This window comes from Squalius cephalus (assembly GCF_949319135.1).
Source record: "Squalius cephalus genome assembly, chromosome: 16".
Classification (NCBI taxonomy): domain Eukaryota; kingdom Metazoa; phylum Chordata; class Actinopteri; order Cypriniformes; family Leuciscidae; genus Squalius; species Squalius cephalus.
In genome coordinates this window covers 19,520,052-19,537,537 of record NC_137137.1, presented here as the reverse complement: position 1 = coordinate 19,537,537, position 17,486 = coordinate 19,520,052, and the positions used below count along the sequence as shown (strand labels likewise).

Genomic DNA, 17,486 nt, shown 5'->3' with positions numbered 1-17,486 from the left:
TGAAATCCCCAGATAAGTAAGGTATCCATTTAAACACTTGGGTATTTAAAAGAACACACTTGTTCAATGGGTATCTTATGAATAGATATAAGTGGTTCCCTATTGACCTCGGATAAAAAGGTCACACCACTTCATAAAATGTTCTACCTCTGAATGATACACAGAAATATTATTGTGGCGAGCAGGACGAGGCCGAGGGCCGTGGGAGAACGGCGCGAGGCCAGTGGCGTGATTGATAATGAGCGACACCTGCGCGACGCACCAGTCTCAAATCCCTCACGGAGGAGCGGAAACATAAAAGGAGGAGCGATGACAGTGAAGGATGAGAGAGACCAGGCCTGGATTTTGTGTTGTGTTTCTGTTTTATTATATGGCAGCAGTCGTCCGTGAGGGACTACTGCCTTTACTTTCATTTTGTATTTGTTTATTTATTTTATTAAAGTTGTTGAATGTTCGCCGGTTCCCGCCTCCTCCTTCCCACAACATCTAACTGCGTTACAATTAGTATTATCATACAAGAGGCTAAGCAAAGCTGTATCATCAGAATATTTTATTATGAGGTTACTAGGATCAGAACTTGTACATTCATTTGTATAGAGCGTAAAGAGAATCGGGGAACTAACGTAGCCCTGTGGAACACCTATACTTGTCGTTCTAAACTCTGATACACTATGGTTAACCTTAACCTGCTGCATTAGATTTGTTAAAAAAGAATAATAACATTTTAATAAAAAAGGGTTCACACCCAACTGCTTCAGTTTTTTTATTAAACCATGGGGCTTAATTATATTAAAACCAGAGCTAAAATCAACAAATAGCAACCGTACATAGGCTTTTGGACTCTCCAAATGTTTCGCATTAGCATTAGTAATAGTGTTAACATAATCCTCTGTACCACAACCTTCTCTATGGGCAAACTGAAATGGATCTAAAACTGGTTTTACCTCTGTCTTTAACAAAGACACCAAATACCCCTTAAAGCACTTCATGACACATGATGTCAAGGCTATGGGCCTATAATCATTATCCTCCATTGGACTCGATTTCGTTGGTCGAAACACACAAAAAAAGAGAATGTGAGACTAAGAAAAAAAAACGAAAATGCCACATAACCACATGATGATGATGATGATGATGTGTAATCATCACAAACAGACATGACACAAAGCCCACTAAAATTAAATATTAAATGATATTGTTATAATGTGAATGGCATAGTTATGTGGACAATGTATTTGTGCTATAAGCCAATGGCAATAAAAGATGTTGAGCACTACATAATTCAGTTTTTTACTCCTAATGAAAATTCGCCCAAATTGAATAAATCTCAACTTAATACATTTGGGCCAACATTCATTACATGCAATCCAGTATTCTGTGGACAACACATCTTTTACAAAATTGAAAGCTACTGAAATGGGAAATCTGATGACTCACAGACAGCTTCTACTGGGAAACATGATGTGACAGGAATATAAGCTGGTGTGTGCATGTAATCAATGCAATTCATTTACATCTAGCACATCAAAGAGAAGCCTGAAGACTTCCAAACAATCTCCAGTGGGATATACGTATATATGCACACAAGAGTCAATCAATTTAAGCAAACATTTATTTAGGCTTTAACATTATGCAAGGAACAAAACACACTCTCCATCTTTACTTTCCTAAAGCAAAACCCTTAAACATTAAAACAGACGCAATGTCTTTGGCATGACTGCCATCCAGTTAAGAGTAAGGATGCATGCTTACTGACCAAAAGTTTGTGCTGTTGTCGAAGCAGGTAGAGGGCGGCGGTCTCGGGTGAAAGTTTGTGTTTCCTGTCCTCTAGCAGTCGGTACGCTTCCACATGCTGGGGCGATAATTCAGATAAATGCAATGGAAACACCTCATTCCGCAGTTTCTGGAAAACACAGAAATAAAACTACATAAATATTGGATGGATGTATGGATTTAAATTGCAATAACATTTCACAATATTTCTCTTTTTACTGTATTTTTGATCAAATAAATGCAGCATAAGAGCATACAAGACCAAAAATCTTACTGACCCCAAACTTTTAAACAGTTAAACATTATACATAAATATTCGTATCTTAAAGGTATAGCGGAGGATTTTCCCGAATTTTAGAAAAGAACCGCCCTCTCCACTTTTTGAAAAAATGCACATGCGCAACACTCTACCTGCTCCCGAGAGGAAACGCCTATTAAACGTGTGCACGAGAGAGCATGCATGAGCTAATCATAGCTTATTAACTTTTACTAGCAGTGATTTTAAATGGATTTCTCCAAATAGCATGCCAAACTTTACCTGTCAAGTAGAAATTTCGCGACTGAGGCATCAGTGGGAAGCCCAACCCGTGTTTTGAGCGCACGCCATCGTGTGAACGAGCACGTACGACGGCCTTACGTAAACATATCACCAGAATGATTGACACTTAGGAGGACCAATAGTCTTGATGATCCACCCGGAAAAAGAAAATCCTCCGCTATACCTTTAATACATAATATTATTAATATAGAAATAAATAATAAATAAATAACATTTTATATAAAATACAAAATATAAAAGCTATATAAATATTTCTACTGTGACCCCATTAGTATTTGGACACTTATGTCACACTTAATGTATGAACGTTGTTACATTAGATATGAAATATCAGACAAGTGGCATATTAATTAAAGCTACTGTTAAAGCTTATCAAAGTACTAACTTCACTTTTATGTGCCATTTTGCTACTTAAAGGTCAACTGAAGTTCAACTGAAAATATCAACTTTAATATGATTGTTTCCTTTATGCAGGAAATAAGGATTGTTACAGCTAAACAAGCATGTCATCTACAATTAAATATTCTAGCTAGCCAGTATGTCTGTGTGTACACTGTGTGTTTTTTGTTTGCAGAGTGACTCTTTTGTGGTTCTTGTCAACAGTGCTGGTTTCCTGTAAGGCCTGACTTTAGCAGGTGGCCAGTGAGTACAAAGCAACATTACACCATCATCATGTTCTTTACACATTACCAGGGGCCATTACTACTCTGGCAAGCAAACAGGAGCCTATCAACATGTCTGTTTGTTCATGTGTGTGTGTGTGTGTGTGTGTGTGTGTGTGTGTGTGTCCATAAACTGGTTTGGGTTACATACAAAACATTATCAGCTGCTCCATTTGAATGTACAGAAAACAATGAACAAACAGGCATGAACACATGCGTGTGGGTATATTAAACTGCTGTAAATGAACAAACACACACACACAGATGATCTTGCTTGCTGATGTTCGTCAGGTAACATGCTATAACAGGAGCTGAACCAGATGTTTAGCTTCAGCAAAAGCTCTCAGTTACTGAAAAGCTTACAAATTCAAGTGGCTGCCAGACTGCTGTAATCTGATTAAAATATGAGTGAAAAAAACTGATCATTTAAGAAACAACCACATAATCAGTGTGACATGCAGAGTCTAAAAAAAAAAAAAAAAAAAAATTTAAAAAAATATATATGTGACCCTGGATTACAAAACCAGTCACAAGTCGCACGGGTATATTTGTGGCAATAGCCAACAATACATTGTATGGGACAAAATTATCGCTTTTTCTTTTATGTCAAAAATCATTAGGATATTAAGTAAAGATCATGTTTCATGAAGATATTTTGTAAATTTCCTACTGTAAATATATAAAACATTTATTTTTGTGAGTGAATGCAGCACAATCGAGAACATAAATGGACAATTTAAATGCGATTTTCTCAATGTTTCGATTTTTTTGCACCCTCATATTCCAGATTTTCAAATAGTTATATCTCGGCCAAATATTGTCCTATCCCAGCTTTCGGATGATGTATAAATCTCAATTTCATAAAATTGACCCATGTGACTGGTTTTGTGGTCCAGGGTCACAAGGACCTATTATGCTCTTTTACAAAGTCTGGATTTAGTTTTTGGGGTCTACTAGAATAGGTTTTCATGCTTGAATGTTAAAAAAAGTCATATATTTTACATTATTATAGAGCAACTCTCTTCACAGTCTGTTTGTCATGGTATGATGCAATTTTGTTTAATCTAACTAGCACCTCGTTTGTTGTTTGAACCACATTAGTTCAACAATATAGGGCTGTCATTAATGATGTCACGTGCAGGTGGTGGAGTAATAACTTCTGCTAATTAATCGATTTGAGATTGCAATTCATGTATTTAATATTATTATAGCTAATTTACATAAACAACAGAAAGCCGGTATTTTTTAAATCACGTTAACTTGCAGTATTTGGCGTACACTTTACTCCAATATACATGGGTCATTTAGTCAGTAGCTTTCTCTACGTAACGTATTTTTTCTAATATGCTGCTGTAACGAACTGAGGACACTGTTTTTGTTCCCTGTAGTTTTGCTTCATTGGATGTTTGATTCATCGCGGGTTCTCTCATATGTCATACTCCGGGGTTCCCTCTATGCATTTATGCGCATGCACACTCCTCAAAAACCACACTGATTATTGACATGCTAAAATATAGATTAAAAAGTATATATATTTAAATGGGATGAAAGATATAGAATGTACTGAATGTTAGATTGCTTACTAAGTGCCCAAGAGCATGATCTATTTAAGCTCTATGCTCAAGAGCTGTAGTTCCAACCACGTAAGTTTGTGATGCTGTTAGCGAATGTTCGTTGGAACTATGGTTTCGGGAAACATCAAATTGTTCAACTATGTTGGAAAAGACGGAAAAATTGCAACCATATTTGGCTAACAGTGCTTTTGGGAAACGCACCCCTGTTTAGCTTCTGTTTCTATGAAGCCCCTCCTTCCGAAGAATAAAACACAGTGTGCTCTGATTGGCTGGCTGGACCAGTGTGTTGTGATTGGTCAACTGCTTCGAGTGTGTTTCAGAAATGTCCTTACCATAGCCGTGAATCTCAACATACTACAAGTGCAACTAAACCAGGCTTAAATTGTATAATAAATTGAAACTTTCTTTGAAAACAGTATTAAAGTTTTCAAAACCATATGAAACCAACATAATTACAAAGCATACATTTCTAAGAACTTGACGTGTTTAAACTAGATTTTTAAAATATGTTTCCTTTTCTTTATCTTAGACTTGTATATGTCATTTACCCATATAATAATAATAATAATAATAATAGAAAATGCTAAAATAAAAGCATTTGCACTAAAGTTTTCAGACTTTTGGATTTCACTGTATGTCATTTATAATCAAATGCAATAGTTTGACTAGCACTCCAGAGAAAATCTCTAATATTGACTATATTTGCTGCCTGAACTATCGAAGATGCCGTTTGACAAGAGCGCAAAATACTTCATAAAAGAAACTAATGTGCTATAAAAGGCACCAAAAACAGCCATGTAATGACTCACCAGTTTAAAGTTTCAGTTTAAAGTACCTGAATATATGGCATTTGAGATCTTCAGATACTCACACCTGCCTAAGCGTCCGCTCTTAAATGACCAGGATAGATGAGTTAGCCAAACGGTTAGCTTAGCCCTTCAGATCACAGGAAGCAGAAGGAACAAAAAGCATGTTTACTAATTCATGGCAGCAGTCAGGTGTAACGGGGGGCGGCCTTTGTTCTGGAGAAGATTCAGAAACGTTACACTGAGGGGATGAACCATGGGTAATCTACAGGGCTAAAATTAGACTGTGGTGTGAATAGCTGTGAAGGGAAAATGGTTTGATCATTGACAAGTATGTGAAAACAAATAGCCTTGAATAGCCTGCTGTCCACCAGGCATGTTGTGTTAAGCTTCCATGCAACTGTCTTTTGGCTGTGGATGGGTATATGTTGACTGAGAGTTTGTGTGTGTGTGTTCGCATGTAATTTAGTGTTTGTGTCACAACGGATCTGTTAAAACTGTGTGCTTTCATGATATGGCTCACATGACATTCTTTGAAAACAATCGTTCAGTTGGTCCATACAAACCAGTAGGCAAAAGAATGAACAAATGTTTTCTCTGATCGGATAGCTATCCGTTCGTTAAAAGACCAGGTGTAAATGCCCTCTGAAACACTTCGGATCACTCAAACCACTTCAGTAGGTGATCTGAGACACATTACAAACTAAACTGGACAAGTGGAAATGCATCTGGTTGCTGAAGCCACGTATGTAAATTTTACTCCTCCTAAAATGAAAAATAAATAACTTAATGTGTGGGAGCATGTTATACTGGCTCCAGGTAGCCAGATTTGACAGTGCTACTGTAACACGCATTGCATTCGCCACAGATGTGGCCCACCGCAGATGAGTAGCTGAGCATCTCTTCATCAAGCCAACTCGCCGCAAATGAAAAAAAAAAAACAATTGCGGTGTTGCAACCCAGAGCTCAACACAATCACAAACTTCATTATGCCTACTACAGACTGTGCGATTTCGGCAATCCTACAAGACTGTTACAAATCACAATGTAGACATGGATCTAATAAACTTGGGTATGACATGTATGTAAACTGTACGATGATGACACCTATTGAATCATAGGCTACGACATAGTATAGAAGAATAAAACGTCATCAGCATGCGCTAGTGGTAAACAAATAGAGCAAGATTAATCACACTTTGGCAACTGAGGTTTTTATGTGCACTGAAAAAAGAGGAGGAAGCGAAAGAGGAGAATATGGATGCGGCTATTGCTAGGGAAAAGAGGCCAACTTGGCATGGCAATTTTGCAAATGGAGCTTGAGGTAAGTATTTTAAGTTTTAGCGTTATGCCGCGTTGATCAATACGCCATTTCATGTAGCATTTTTATTGGCTAGTCAGTAAATGGTCGTAGCAGCAAACACGCTGTGAGATGATCATGCTAAATTTCTGACACAGTAAAGTTACAGTAATGCTTCCATCAGTTATGTAGTCTAAAGCAGGGTTTTTTTGCTGGCATGGACCACAGAATATAATGATCCCCTTACGAGATAGCTTCTTGCTAAAATAAAGACTTGAACTGTACAGACTTTTATATACAATGACCTTTTACACAATAAAAAATACAAATGTTAACATAAATAAAAAATTTATAAACATCAATTTGCTTACATTAATATCTAATAAAATAATAACCACTTGCTTTGCCATTTAATACATTTTGTACTCATAAAATTTAGTTAAATATTTATTTAATTTTAACATACATACATTATATATACACTCACCTAAAGGATTATTAGGAACACCTGTTCAATTTCTCATTAATGCAATTATCTAATCAACCAATCACATGGCAGTTGCTTCAATGCATTTAGGGGTGTGGTCCTGGTCAAGACAATCTCCTGAACTCCAAACTGAATGTCAGAATGGGAAAGAAAGGTGATTAAAGCAATTTTGAGCGTGGCATGGTTGTTGGTGCCAGACGGGCCGGTCTGAGTATTTCACAATCTGCTCAGTTACTGGGATTTTCACGCACAACCATTTCTAGGGTTTACAAAGAATGGTGTGAAAAGGGAAAAACATCCAGTATGCGGCAGTCCTGTGGGCGAAAATGCCTTGTTGATGCTAGAGGTCAGAGGAGAATGGGCCGACTGATTCAAGCTGATAGAAGAGCAACTTTGACTGAAATAACTACTCGTTACAACCGAGGTATGCAGCAAAGCATTTGTGAAGCCACAACACGCACAACCTTGAGGCGGATGGGCTACAACAGCAGAAGACCCCACCGGGTACCACTCATCTACACTACAAATAGGAAAAAGAGGCTACGATTTGCATGAGCTCACCAAAATTGGACAGTTGAAGACTGGAAAAATGTTGCCTGGTCTGATGAGTCTCGATTTCTGTTGAGACATTCAGATGGTAGAATCAGAATTTGGCGTAAACAGAATGAGAACATGGATCCATCATGCCTTGTTACCACTGTGCAGGCTGGTGGTGGTGGTGTAATGGTGTGGGGGATGTTTTCTTGGCACACTTTAGGCCCCTTAGTGCCAATTGGGCATCGTTTAAATGCCACGGCCTACCTGAGCATTGTTTCTGACCATGTCCATCCCTTTATGACCACCATGTACCCATCCTCTGATGGCTACTTCCAGCAGGATAATGCACCATGTCACAAAGCTCGAATCATTTCAAACTGGTTTCTTGAACATGACAATGAGTTCACTGTACTAAAATGGCCCCCACAGTCACCAGATCTCAACCCAATAGAGCATCTTTGGGATGTGGTGGAACGGGAGCTTCGTGCCCTGGATGTGCATCACACAAATCTCCATCAACTGCAAGATGCTATCCTATCAATATGGGCCAACATTTCTAAAGAATGCTTTCAGCACCTTGTTGAATCAATGCCACGTAGAATTAAGGCAGTTCTGAAGGCGAAAGGGGGTCAAACATAGTATTAGTATGGTGTTCCTAATAATCCTTTAGGTGAGTGTATATATTATACACATACTGAAATGGTGAATTTTTAGTTATTAAACAAATTTATTTAGACAAAAAGTGATTATTTTATCTTAATTCAACTCGTCACAGCTATGTTCAGTTTGTTTTAGTTTTCATGGACTTTTAGTTTGTATTCATTACAATTGATTATAGTTTCTTTGTTTGAGTTTCCCGCCACCCATCAGTTTCCATGAAAACTAAAACAAACTGAACATTACTGTGACAATAAATTGTTGTTGGTATTATTATTGCTACACTATTTCTCTTTCATCTTTTCCAAATTGGACCAAATTTCATTAAATAACAGAGCAGACAAAAAAAAGTAACATTAAAAGTAAGAGCCAAGTCAAGAGCCCCAAACAGAGAAAATGGCTCTTGATAAGAAGGTTCTTTGAAGAACCGAATGTGCTGCAAAGAACTACTGAAGAACCTTTATAGTCACACAGTCGTCTGAGATCCGTCATTTGCATGGCTGACCACTCAATGACCTTTCAGATGCTGCGTGCTGAAAGAGTTGCTGTAGTTGAGAGAAAGAGCCAGTGCATTGCACAGCCATTGGCCTCAAGAGAGTGAGCAGCAGGGTATTTATAGTCCTACTCGTCCCCAGCTGCATGGCTCCTACACCCCGCCAACAGGCAATTGGGCAACACAAGCTCGCCCCTCCGGCAACCCACCACACTAACGTCCATAACACAAACAGACATCTGGACATCAGCAGCCTTCAAAAGGGAGAGAATAAATGATCAGGCAGGAAAACAAAAAATGGGCTGAAAGAGAGCAAGAAAAATATCCACCATCAGTGTTTACCGTTGGAATTTATAAACTAGTCCTCGCCAGACGAGTTAAATTACAGAAGAGTAATGCAAAACAGTGATTCTCAGACTGTTTATTCTCCTTCACGGTGCTTTAAGGATAGCCCCCAGTTCAATCAAAAAAAAACTTTTGGCAATATGAGAATAATAATAATCTGTTTTGGTTTCATTTTCTCTGTGTTCTGTTACGGTTTTGCCTGCCTGATTTGGTTTCCTTGTTTGCTAATTAGTCTTACACACCTGTTCTGTTTCAGTAAATCATCCCCTGTGTATTTAAGCCCTTTTTGTATTCAAGCCATGTGTATTTTTATGGGTTCCATTGTCTGGTCTCGTCGATGTTTATTGGTTGAGTAACGTTATTCTCCAGCTATCTCCTGTTTTTTAGTTTGTGGATTATAATGGACTATTTTGTTTCTCTACTCCTTCATCATGCACATTCAATACAACCAACGCCTGAATGAGTAATAAAAGTTTAAATTAGATGTATTTAAATATGCTCAAAGTATGATATAATTTCAATTAATGGCAAATAAAACATCCATGATTTGCCATTTAAAAGAATGCATTCTGTTTTAAACATTATGTTTGATATTATTTGTACTCCTCATATAAGTTTAATAATGTATTTTAATGATATATCCATGACTATAAATTGTTCATTTAAAATCTGTATATAATAATAAATTATGATATATAATATATAACTATTATTATTATTATTATATTAGGGATAACTCAATGAGTTATGATTAAACCTTAAAAAAATATGCTCAAACTTTTTTTTGAGAGTTGTTTATAATTATTAGAGAAACATTACCAAGCATCTTGTGTATATAAAACTTGTCCCAGGTCCATGTATCCAATAATAAATTCAATCTAAAACAATTTCCATACAATAAGAAACAATCAGAGCAGATTAGCAAGCCATCATCCCAGTTCAGCACCACAAAACTGACCTTCCCCTTGGCTCAATGTCCAACTTCTAAACAAACAAGGGCCTGAAAAATCCCGCATTTTGTCAGCTTTGTGGAGCTGAGCTTGTTCTCTCCCCATTATCAATTTTAATTAGCGTGTTTGGCTGTCTGTGAAAATGGTTAAGCCTTTTTTTCCCAACAGCCAGGGGGCCATTTGTACTGGGGTCAGGTCTGGAATCCTGTGAGCACAGGCAAACATTTGTCGAATGGCTCGGCCGCAAGTCCTGAAAAACTCTGCAGACGCAGAGAGTGTCAGTCTAGAAGGCGGCCACCCCTCCTCACCGTTTTCCTAATTGGTTTTCAGTGCGGGCAAGGCAAATTAAATCTAGCCTATTACAGCTATGCTATTCAATTAGCCTTTGCTACTCCCATGCACTAAGAGGCAGAGATAGAGAATCTGCACTCATCCACTCGGTGCGCTACTCAAATTAACATGGGACCATCAGAAAGAGAGAACAGCACCAGAGAAAAGAAAGAGAAGAAAACATTTGATTCATTCTGTGCTGTGCAGTAGCGATTTCCAGCTATAAATAATATATTGTATGTCTTTGTCTTATTTTACAGTAAAAATATTTTGACATTGCTTTTTCTTCAAGCATAAATATAACCAAATTTAGTGAGGTTTATCAGGGATATACACTACAGTTCAAAAGTTTGTAGTAAGAATTGTTTTTATTGCTTTTGAAAGAAGTCTCAAAGAGCTCACAGAGGCTGCATTATTTGTAAAAAAAAAAAAAAAAAAAAAAACTGAAATATTATTGCAATTTAAATTACCTGTTTTCTATTTTTATATATTAAGATGCAATTTATTCCTGTGATTCAAAGCTAAATTTTCAGCATCATTATTCCCGTTTTCACTGTCACACGATCGTTCAGAAATCATTCTAATATGCTGAATTGCTGATTTCTTTGATGAATAGAAAGTTCACAAGAACAGCATATTAAAACAAAAAACGTTTGTAGATTATAAATAAATCCTTTATATATAAATACTTTGTGTAACTTTTGATTAATTTCATTGCTGAATAAAACTAAGGGATGTATGGGAATTATATCAAATATAACATTTGAATCTCTTTAAAATACCCCTTACCTAAATTACAGCAAATTCTTCTTACTAAAGATTTTTCATTTTTATAAATTCAAATGACTGTTTTGTCAAATTAATAAAAGCATAACTATAAAATTAATATCAGCCATTTTAATCATTAAACCTTTAGGTCAAAAGGTCTTAAAGGGGTGGTATAATGCCCTTTACACAAGATGTAAAATAAGTCTCTGATGTCCCCAGAGTGTGTATGTGAAGTTTTAGCTCAAAATACCCCACAGATATTTTTATATAGCATGTTAAAGTTGTCACTTTTTGAGGGTGAGCAAAAACGCACCGTTTTGTGTCTGTCTCTTTAAATGCAAATGAGCCGCTGCTCCCGGCAAAACTTTTTTATGTTCAAACCGGAATCAGATGATGGAGAGACTCGAGAAGAAGTGACAACATGTAGAAGCAACAGGACATTTCTGAATGGTTAGTTGATGAATTTATGTAGCTTATGTGTAGTTATCTTCTGGTCATTGATTAGCATATTCTGTCTTGATAATCTACAAATCGTGTTCCGGGGGCGGGGTTTATGTAAATTTTAGGGTTGGTGATGTCACTAACCCGGGAGGAATGTTGTGTAGTCTTTACCAGCCGTTTGTTGTAGTCCTTAACTTTAAAAGCAAATATCTCCCTTTGCTTTGAACTTTGAGCATTGTAACTTTGCAGATGCTGTTTATGCTCAAACAGCAACATTACACACTAAGTTAGAAAAGTGAAATCATAACCACTCCTTTAAGACCATAAGAAACAAGTGTGAAAAACATTTGACTGGCGTTTGAGTTCTGCCTCTCTCTCCCATTCACTTCCCTTTTTCTTGCTGTTCCAAAAAAAAAAAGATGAGTAAATAAAGACCTTTCCAATGAAGCAATTATTTTGAAGTAAAAAAACATATTTTTCTATGCTTTCTGTCTTCATGTATCAGAACACAGTGATGAAAAAGGAAGGATGAAGTTAGCAAACAGAAAGACAAAAACCTTTAGAAAGCTTGTAGTAACCTTATTCCTTTAGCTGCTTTGTGGCATCACAAGCAGCCTCTTAAAACCTCTTACAATTACTCAAAGCCATAATGTCCTTTAACACAGGCTATGAAAAACACGGCTTTCACAAATTCTGATGATACTGTAATGCTTGAAGGAATGAATTTCATATGGATAGAATGTAGGATTATAATTACATCCTCGGCTAAATAAAGAGGACGATAACAATAGGTCACATCCTCGTTAACACATTAACGGTCTCTGTGGAGCTCCGACTGCGAAGATGAATCGAAAAGGTGCGAAGATAACATTTGAAAAGAGGACAAATAGAAAAGACAAGCATTTATCTGTGGGCACAGTGGGACAATATTTATGCTGACATAATGATGTGTGAAATGAAATTGATCAGAACAGCAGTGAGAATCAATTAGCTCTGCAGAGTAAACAAGGGTCCTGTCAGGCCTTTTTCTCCATATTGATCAGAAGTATAGGAGAAAAACAGATTATTAAAATAATAAAAAGATGCAGCCAAACTTACAAAACCAGATTGAAAAAAAAAAGTTTAGATTAAAAAAAAAAAAATCTGAAAAAAAAAAATGTAATTCATTATTTACAGAAAATCGTATCTCCTGTGACGAAGGGCAATATTTTCACTGAAAAAAAAACCTTAAATTTCAGCCTTTTTCTCACTACTGTATGGAATCAAAAGACTGAAGATATCACAAGATTTACAAACTACTTTTATAGTGAATTTATAACACCATTTGCAGTCAGAAAGATGCTTTTTAAAAGAAATGAATACTTTTATTGAGCAAGGATGCATTAAATGGATCAAAAGTGACGATATAAAAGATTTCTATTTCAAATAAATGCTGTTTTTTTTACTTTCTATTTATCAAAGAAACCTGAAAACAAATCACATTTTATCACATTTTCTACAAAGATATCAAGCAACATGACTGTTTGTCAACATTGATAATACTAAGAAATGTTTCTTTAGCATCAAACCAGCACATTAGAATGATTTCTGAAGGATTATGTGACAGGAATACATACTATTTTAACATATGTTAAAATAGACATATGTTATGTCTATTTTAAAGGACAAGTTCGGTATTTTACACTTAAAGCCCTGTTTACAGATCGTTTCTGATGAAATAGAATGGTTAAGATTAAAATTTGGACAAATGCTGCTGTCCCGAGAATTTTAGGTTTCTTTCGCTTTCCCCCCCCCCCACCAGTAGACTGGTTGTATAGGTGCACTGGAACAGTCCTTCCTAAAACGCATTAAACTTTCGTTTACAAAGACGTGAAACTCACCGAGTGGTCAGGGGTGTTCACTGATATGCTCACAAAAAAATCGCTGCAAAAGATGCTTTCCAACAGGTTTTATCGTAGTTTTTGTCCAACTCCATTGACTTGCATTGGATGTGCTGTGAGGTACGGTAGTACTCCGCCGCCGGAAACTGAAGTGGGGTTGTTTTCTTCTTCTTCTTCGTGTTTTTTTTTTTACGGCGGATCGCAAACAATGAAATGCCAGTGGTTTGCTTGCAAAGGTGCATTATCGCCACCAACTGGGCTGGAGTGTCTATTATTCAAGCTCTCAACGGAAGAATCTACGGGTGTGAGACGTTTGGAAAAATAGGTCCACAGTTTTACAACGAATGGTAAAACACCTGTTGGAAAGCATCTTTTGCAGCGATTTTTGTGTGAGCATATCAGTGAACACCCCTGACCACTCGGTGAGTTTCACGTCTTTGTAAACGAAAGTTTAATGCGTTTTAGGAAGGACTGTTCCAGTGCACCTATACAACCAGTCTACTGGTGGGGGGGAAAGCGAAAAAAACCTAAAATTCTCGGGACAGCAGCATTTGTCCAAAATTTTATCTTAACCGTTCTATTTCATCAGAAACGATCTGTAAACAGGACTTTAAGTGTAAAATACCGAACTTGTCCTTTAACATATGTTAAAATAGAAAAGAGAAATAGAATTTCACAATATTGCTCTTTTATTGTATTTTTGATTAAATAAATGCAGCCTTGGTGAGCATAAGAGACAAAATCCTTAAAAAATCTTACAAACCCCAAATTTCCTTTTCCTAAACTTACAAGCCTCCATCCATTTTCATTATACAAAAATCTCCTTTTGTCTTCCACAGAAGAAACAAATGATGCAGCTTTAGTACAACACAAGGGTAGAGAATTTCAATTGTTGGGTGAACTATTGCTTTAAATGAATGACCACAATTTAAAGAGAGCAGAGCTGTAAAATACGAGCACTGCAGACTACATCACACCACAGACGTGCTCAGTAATAAGTTGATTAATTACGATACATAATGAAACAGTTTTAATCTCTCTTTTCTGATCTATGTTTTTTAAATCACATCGTTTAGACTCAATGCCTGATAATTCCAGTTCCGTCAGCCTCCGAGCAGCTGTTTCCAATCTGTCCCAGATCACCGAAGAAATCCCTGACAACATCACATCTTGAGCCATTGCCCAGCATTCTCAGAAAAAAAGCAACGCTACATTTGCCCAGAAAAGGTGGATCCAAACAAGTCTACAACAACATATGGCACATCCAAAAAAAAAAAAAAAAACAAGTCATCAGCTAGTCAGCTAAACAAACAAACAAAAAAAGCACTATTGGCTGTAAGAAACCCTATAACAGTAGTATCAGAAACTATATACAGTAAAGACTGGCTACAGTCATTGCTCATAGGGATTTGAACACCTTACCCCACGTATTTCAAACTTGTTCCAACGGACATGAATTATACCTCAAATTGGAAATATTGTTGAGGAGGGGTGTGTGATTGTATATTATTTGATTTTATGAAACAAAGCAGCAAAAGTCCCATATACTTACACCATACTCATGATTCATGAAAATCTTCTGAAGACAGAAGTTTGTAAGAATGTAAGAATAAATTGTTAAGAAAATGGTCAAAACTCAATGGAAACTCAATAAACTCAATGGAAAAAAGCCTCAAAGGCCGTCTCTTTGCGCTTCCTGCAGATGACCATGATAATCATAATAAGCACGCACAATACTTTCACCACACCGGGATTTTTCACCTTCACAGGAGTTCATAATCAGTGTCTTATTGTTATTATGCAAAGTATGTGTGTAACAGTTATTTTTAAAGAGCCTGTCTCAAGATGGACTAGCCTATTGGATATATTTTTACTCATCTTAATTGCACTCTCTCAAGTGGTTCCCAAACTGGGGTACATATACCCCTGGGGCTATGAGAGGTGACAGAGGGGGTACACGAACAAAACACCTTAAAATATCATTAAAACCAAGCATGTATTTCTAACAGGCAAAATGCTGTGAAAGGTCAAATACATGACATCCAATCAAATTACCTCATCTTTTGCAGTCAAAACTGACCGCATTCACCCAAGCAACATGCATCTGATATGTTACATACAGAGTACGCTGACTTAAAGCGTTCTTGACAATGAAAAAGTGGGGATTTAGCCAATACAGGCTCATTGGAAAAATGTACCTGTGGCAACATTTTTGCAAAACGCAAAATAAGTATCAATACAGTACGTACATATCACTGCAGTTTCCAACAAAAATGAACACTAGAGGCAGTATGACAGCAAGCACTTTTAATCGTTTTCACACACAATTATGATTACAAGGGCAGATTCGGCACCTTGCAAAATTATGTTATGACCTCGCAACACTTTTTTTTACCATGGCATGGTGTAAGATTTGTAAACGAATATATTATTTTATATTTATTAGAGTTTAGAGTTTTTTAGAGTTTGCATCACTTAACCAGCTCCATATGTTTGGTTTTACTGATGTACTCACCTTGCTCGGTAACTCAGCTGGTGCAGAATTGTACTTGTGATGCAGAGAGCTCGGGTACGAATCCCGTAAAAGACGAGTAACGATAAAAGAGCTCAAAGACAAGAGTTAAAAAACAAGCTAAAATGCCATGGTTACAATTGCATTTTTTGTCACATTTGCTTTTGTTAACACTATCGGGTAGGTTTAGGCTTTAGGTGTACATTATTTTAAAACGGAGCGTTAAGCTTTTAGCGCCACTCACCGGACATTTAAATTCAGGACTGCCGTGAAACGTGTTTCCGGAAAAAACTAAACACACGTTTAGCGCCACTCACTGCACAATTCACTTTGAAACTGACGCGAAACGTCCACGACGCAATGTATTTTGCGTTTAGCAAAAAAGTTGCCACAGGTACGTTTTTCGAATGAGCCTGGGCTGGATTTAGCACTTAGCATGAAGAACAAATATGTTCATGTGTTTTTGAGGAGGCGTGGCGCTCTAAAGAGAGGGTGGGAGCTCAGGCTTTCAAAGCTAGTTTCAAAGCTAGTTTTCAAAGCTAGGTTTCCACCGTTTGCCGAAATTGGTGCCGGCGTGACCTTTCAACATGATGACGTAGTTCCCTGTCCGTTTGTTGATCAGCTCAATCCGAACTATTGAAGGTAAAAAGTCTATAAATTATAAAAAAAAATTTTCAAAATGACCTATCGTTTCGCTAGATAACAACCTCTTCTTCAGCTGTGATCGCATACAGCCCGTTTAAACACTTCAAAGACTTTTGAAACTGCATTGATTTGGACTTAAAAACGATGGTAACCAATGAAGTCCATTGTTAGAAGAAAAATCCAGAAATGTTTTCCTCAAAAAACATAATTTCTCTCCCACTGAGGAAAGAAAGACATGGATATCTTGGATGGCATTGGGGTGAGTAAATTATTAGGAAATTTTCATTTCGGGGTGAACTAATCCTTTAACTTTATTCTTATGTTAGGAAATAATAAGAAAATAGCAGAAAAAGTCCTTAAAGGAGAACTCCGGTCAATTTTAACATTGAGCTAATTTTTTTGTCAATTTGGAGTGCTGTCAATACAGAGAACAACGACAAAAATCGGTGTTGCCTACACCGTTATCCTCTTTTTAAAATTTGCACCCTGTTGACTTCAATGGGGCAATATTTAAACCTGCTTTTAGCCTCTTAACATCCTTGATGTGTCATTACAAGTGCACAGGTCATGTGAGTGATTCCTTCAGAGTGAACTGGCTGGCTGAAATAACATCATTTTTATTCATATCTTTCACATCTACTGCAGTCAGATTCACCGTGTTCACTCTGACGGAATCACTCACGTGGCTGGGCACTTGTAATGACACATCAAGGATGTTAAGAGGCTAAAAGCAGGTTTAAAACTGGCCCCATTGAAGTCAACAGGGT

At 36.9% G+C, this 17,486-nt stretch overlaps 1 protein-coding gene across 2 annotated transcripts in view; it reads right to left on the bottom strand.

Moving 5' to 3' along the window:
- The window catches only part of rimbp2b (RIMS binding protein 2b), a 151,323-nt gene that overhangs the window by 119,250 nt on the left and 14,587 nt on the right, over positions 1 to 17,486 (bottom strand). For both annotated transcript variants that reach the window (XM_079896708.1, XM_079896709.1), the window contains one exon: positions 1,757 to 1,903. In XM_079896708.1, coding sequence (XP_079752834.1) covers positions 1,757 to 1,903 — 147 coding nt within the window. The remainder of the gene's footprint in view (positions 1 to 1,756; positions 1,904 to 17,486) is intronic.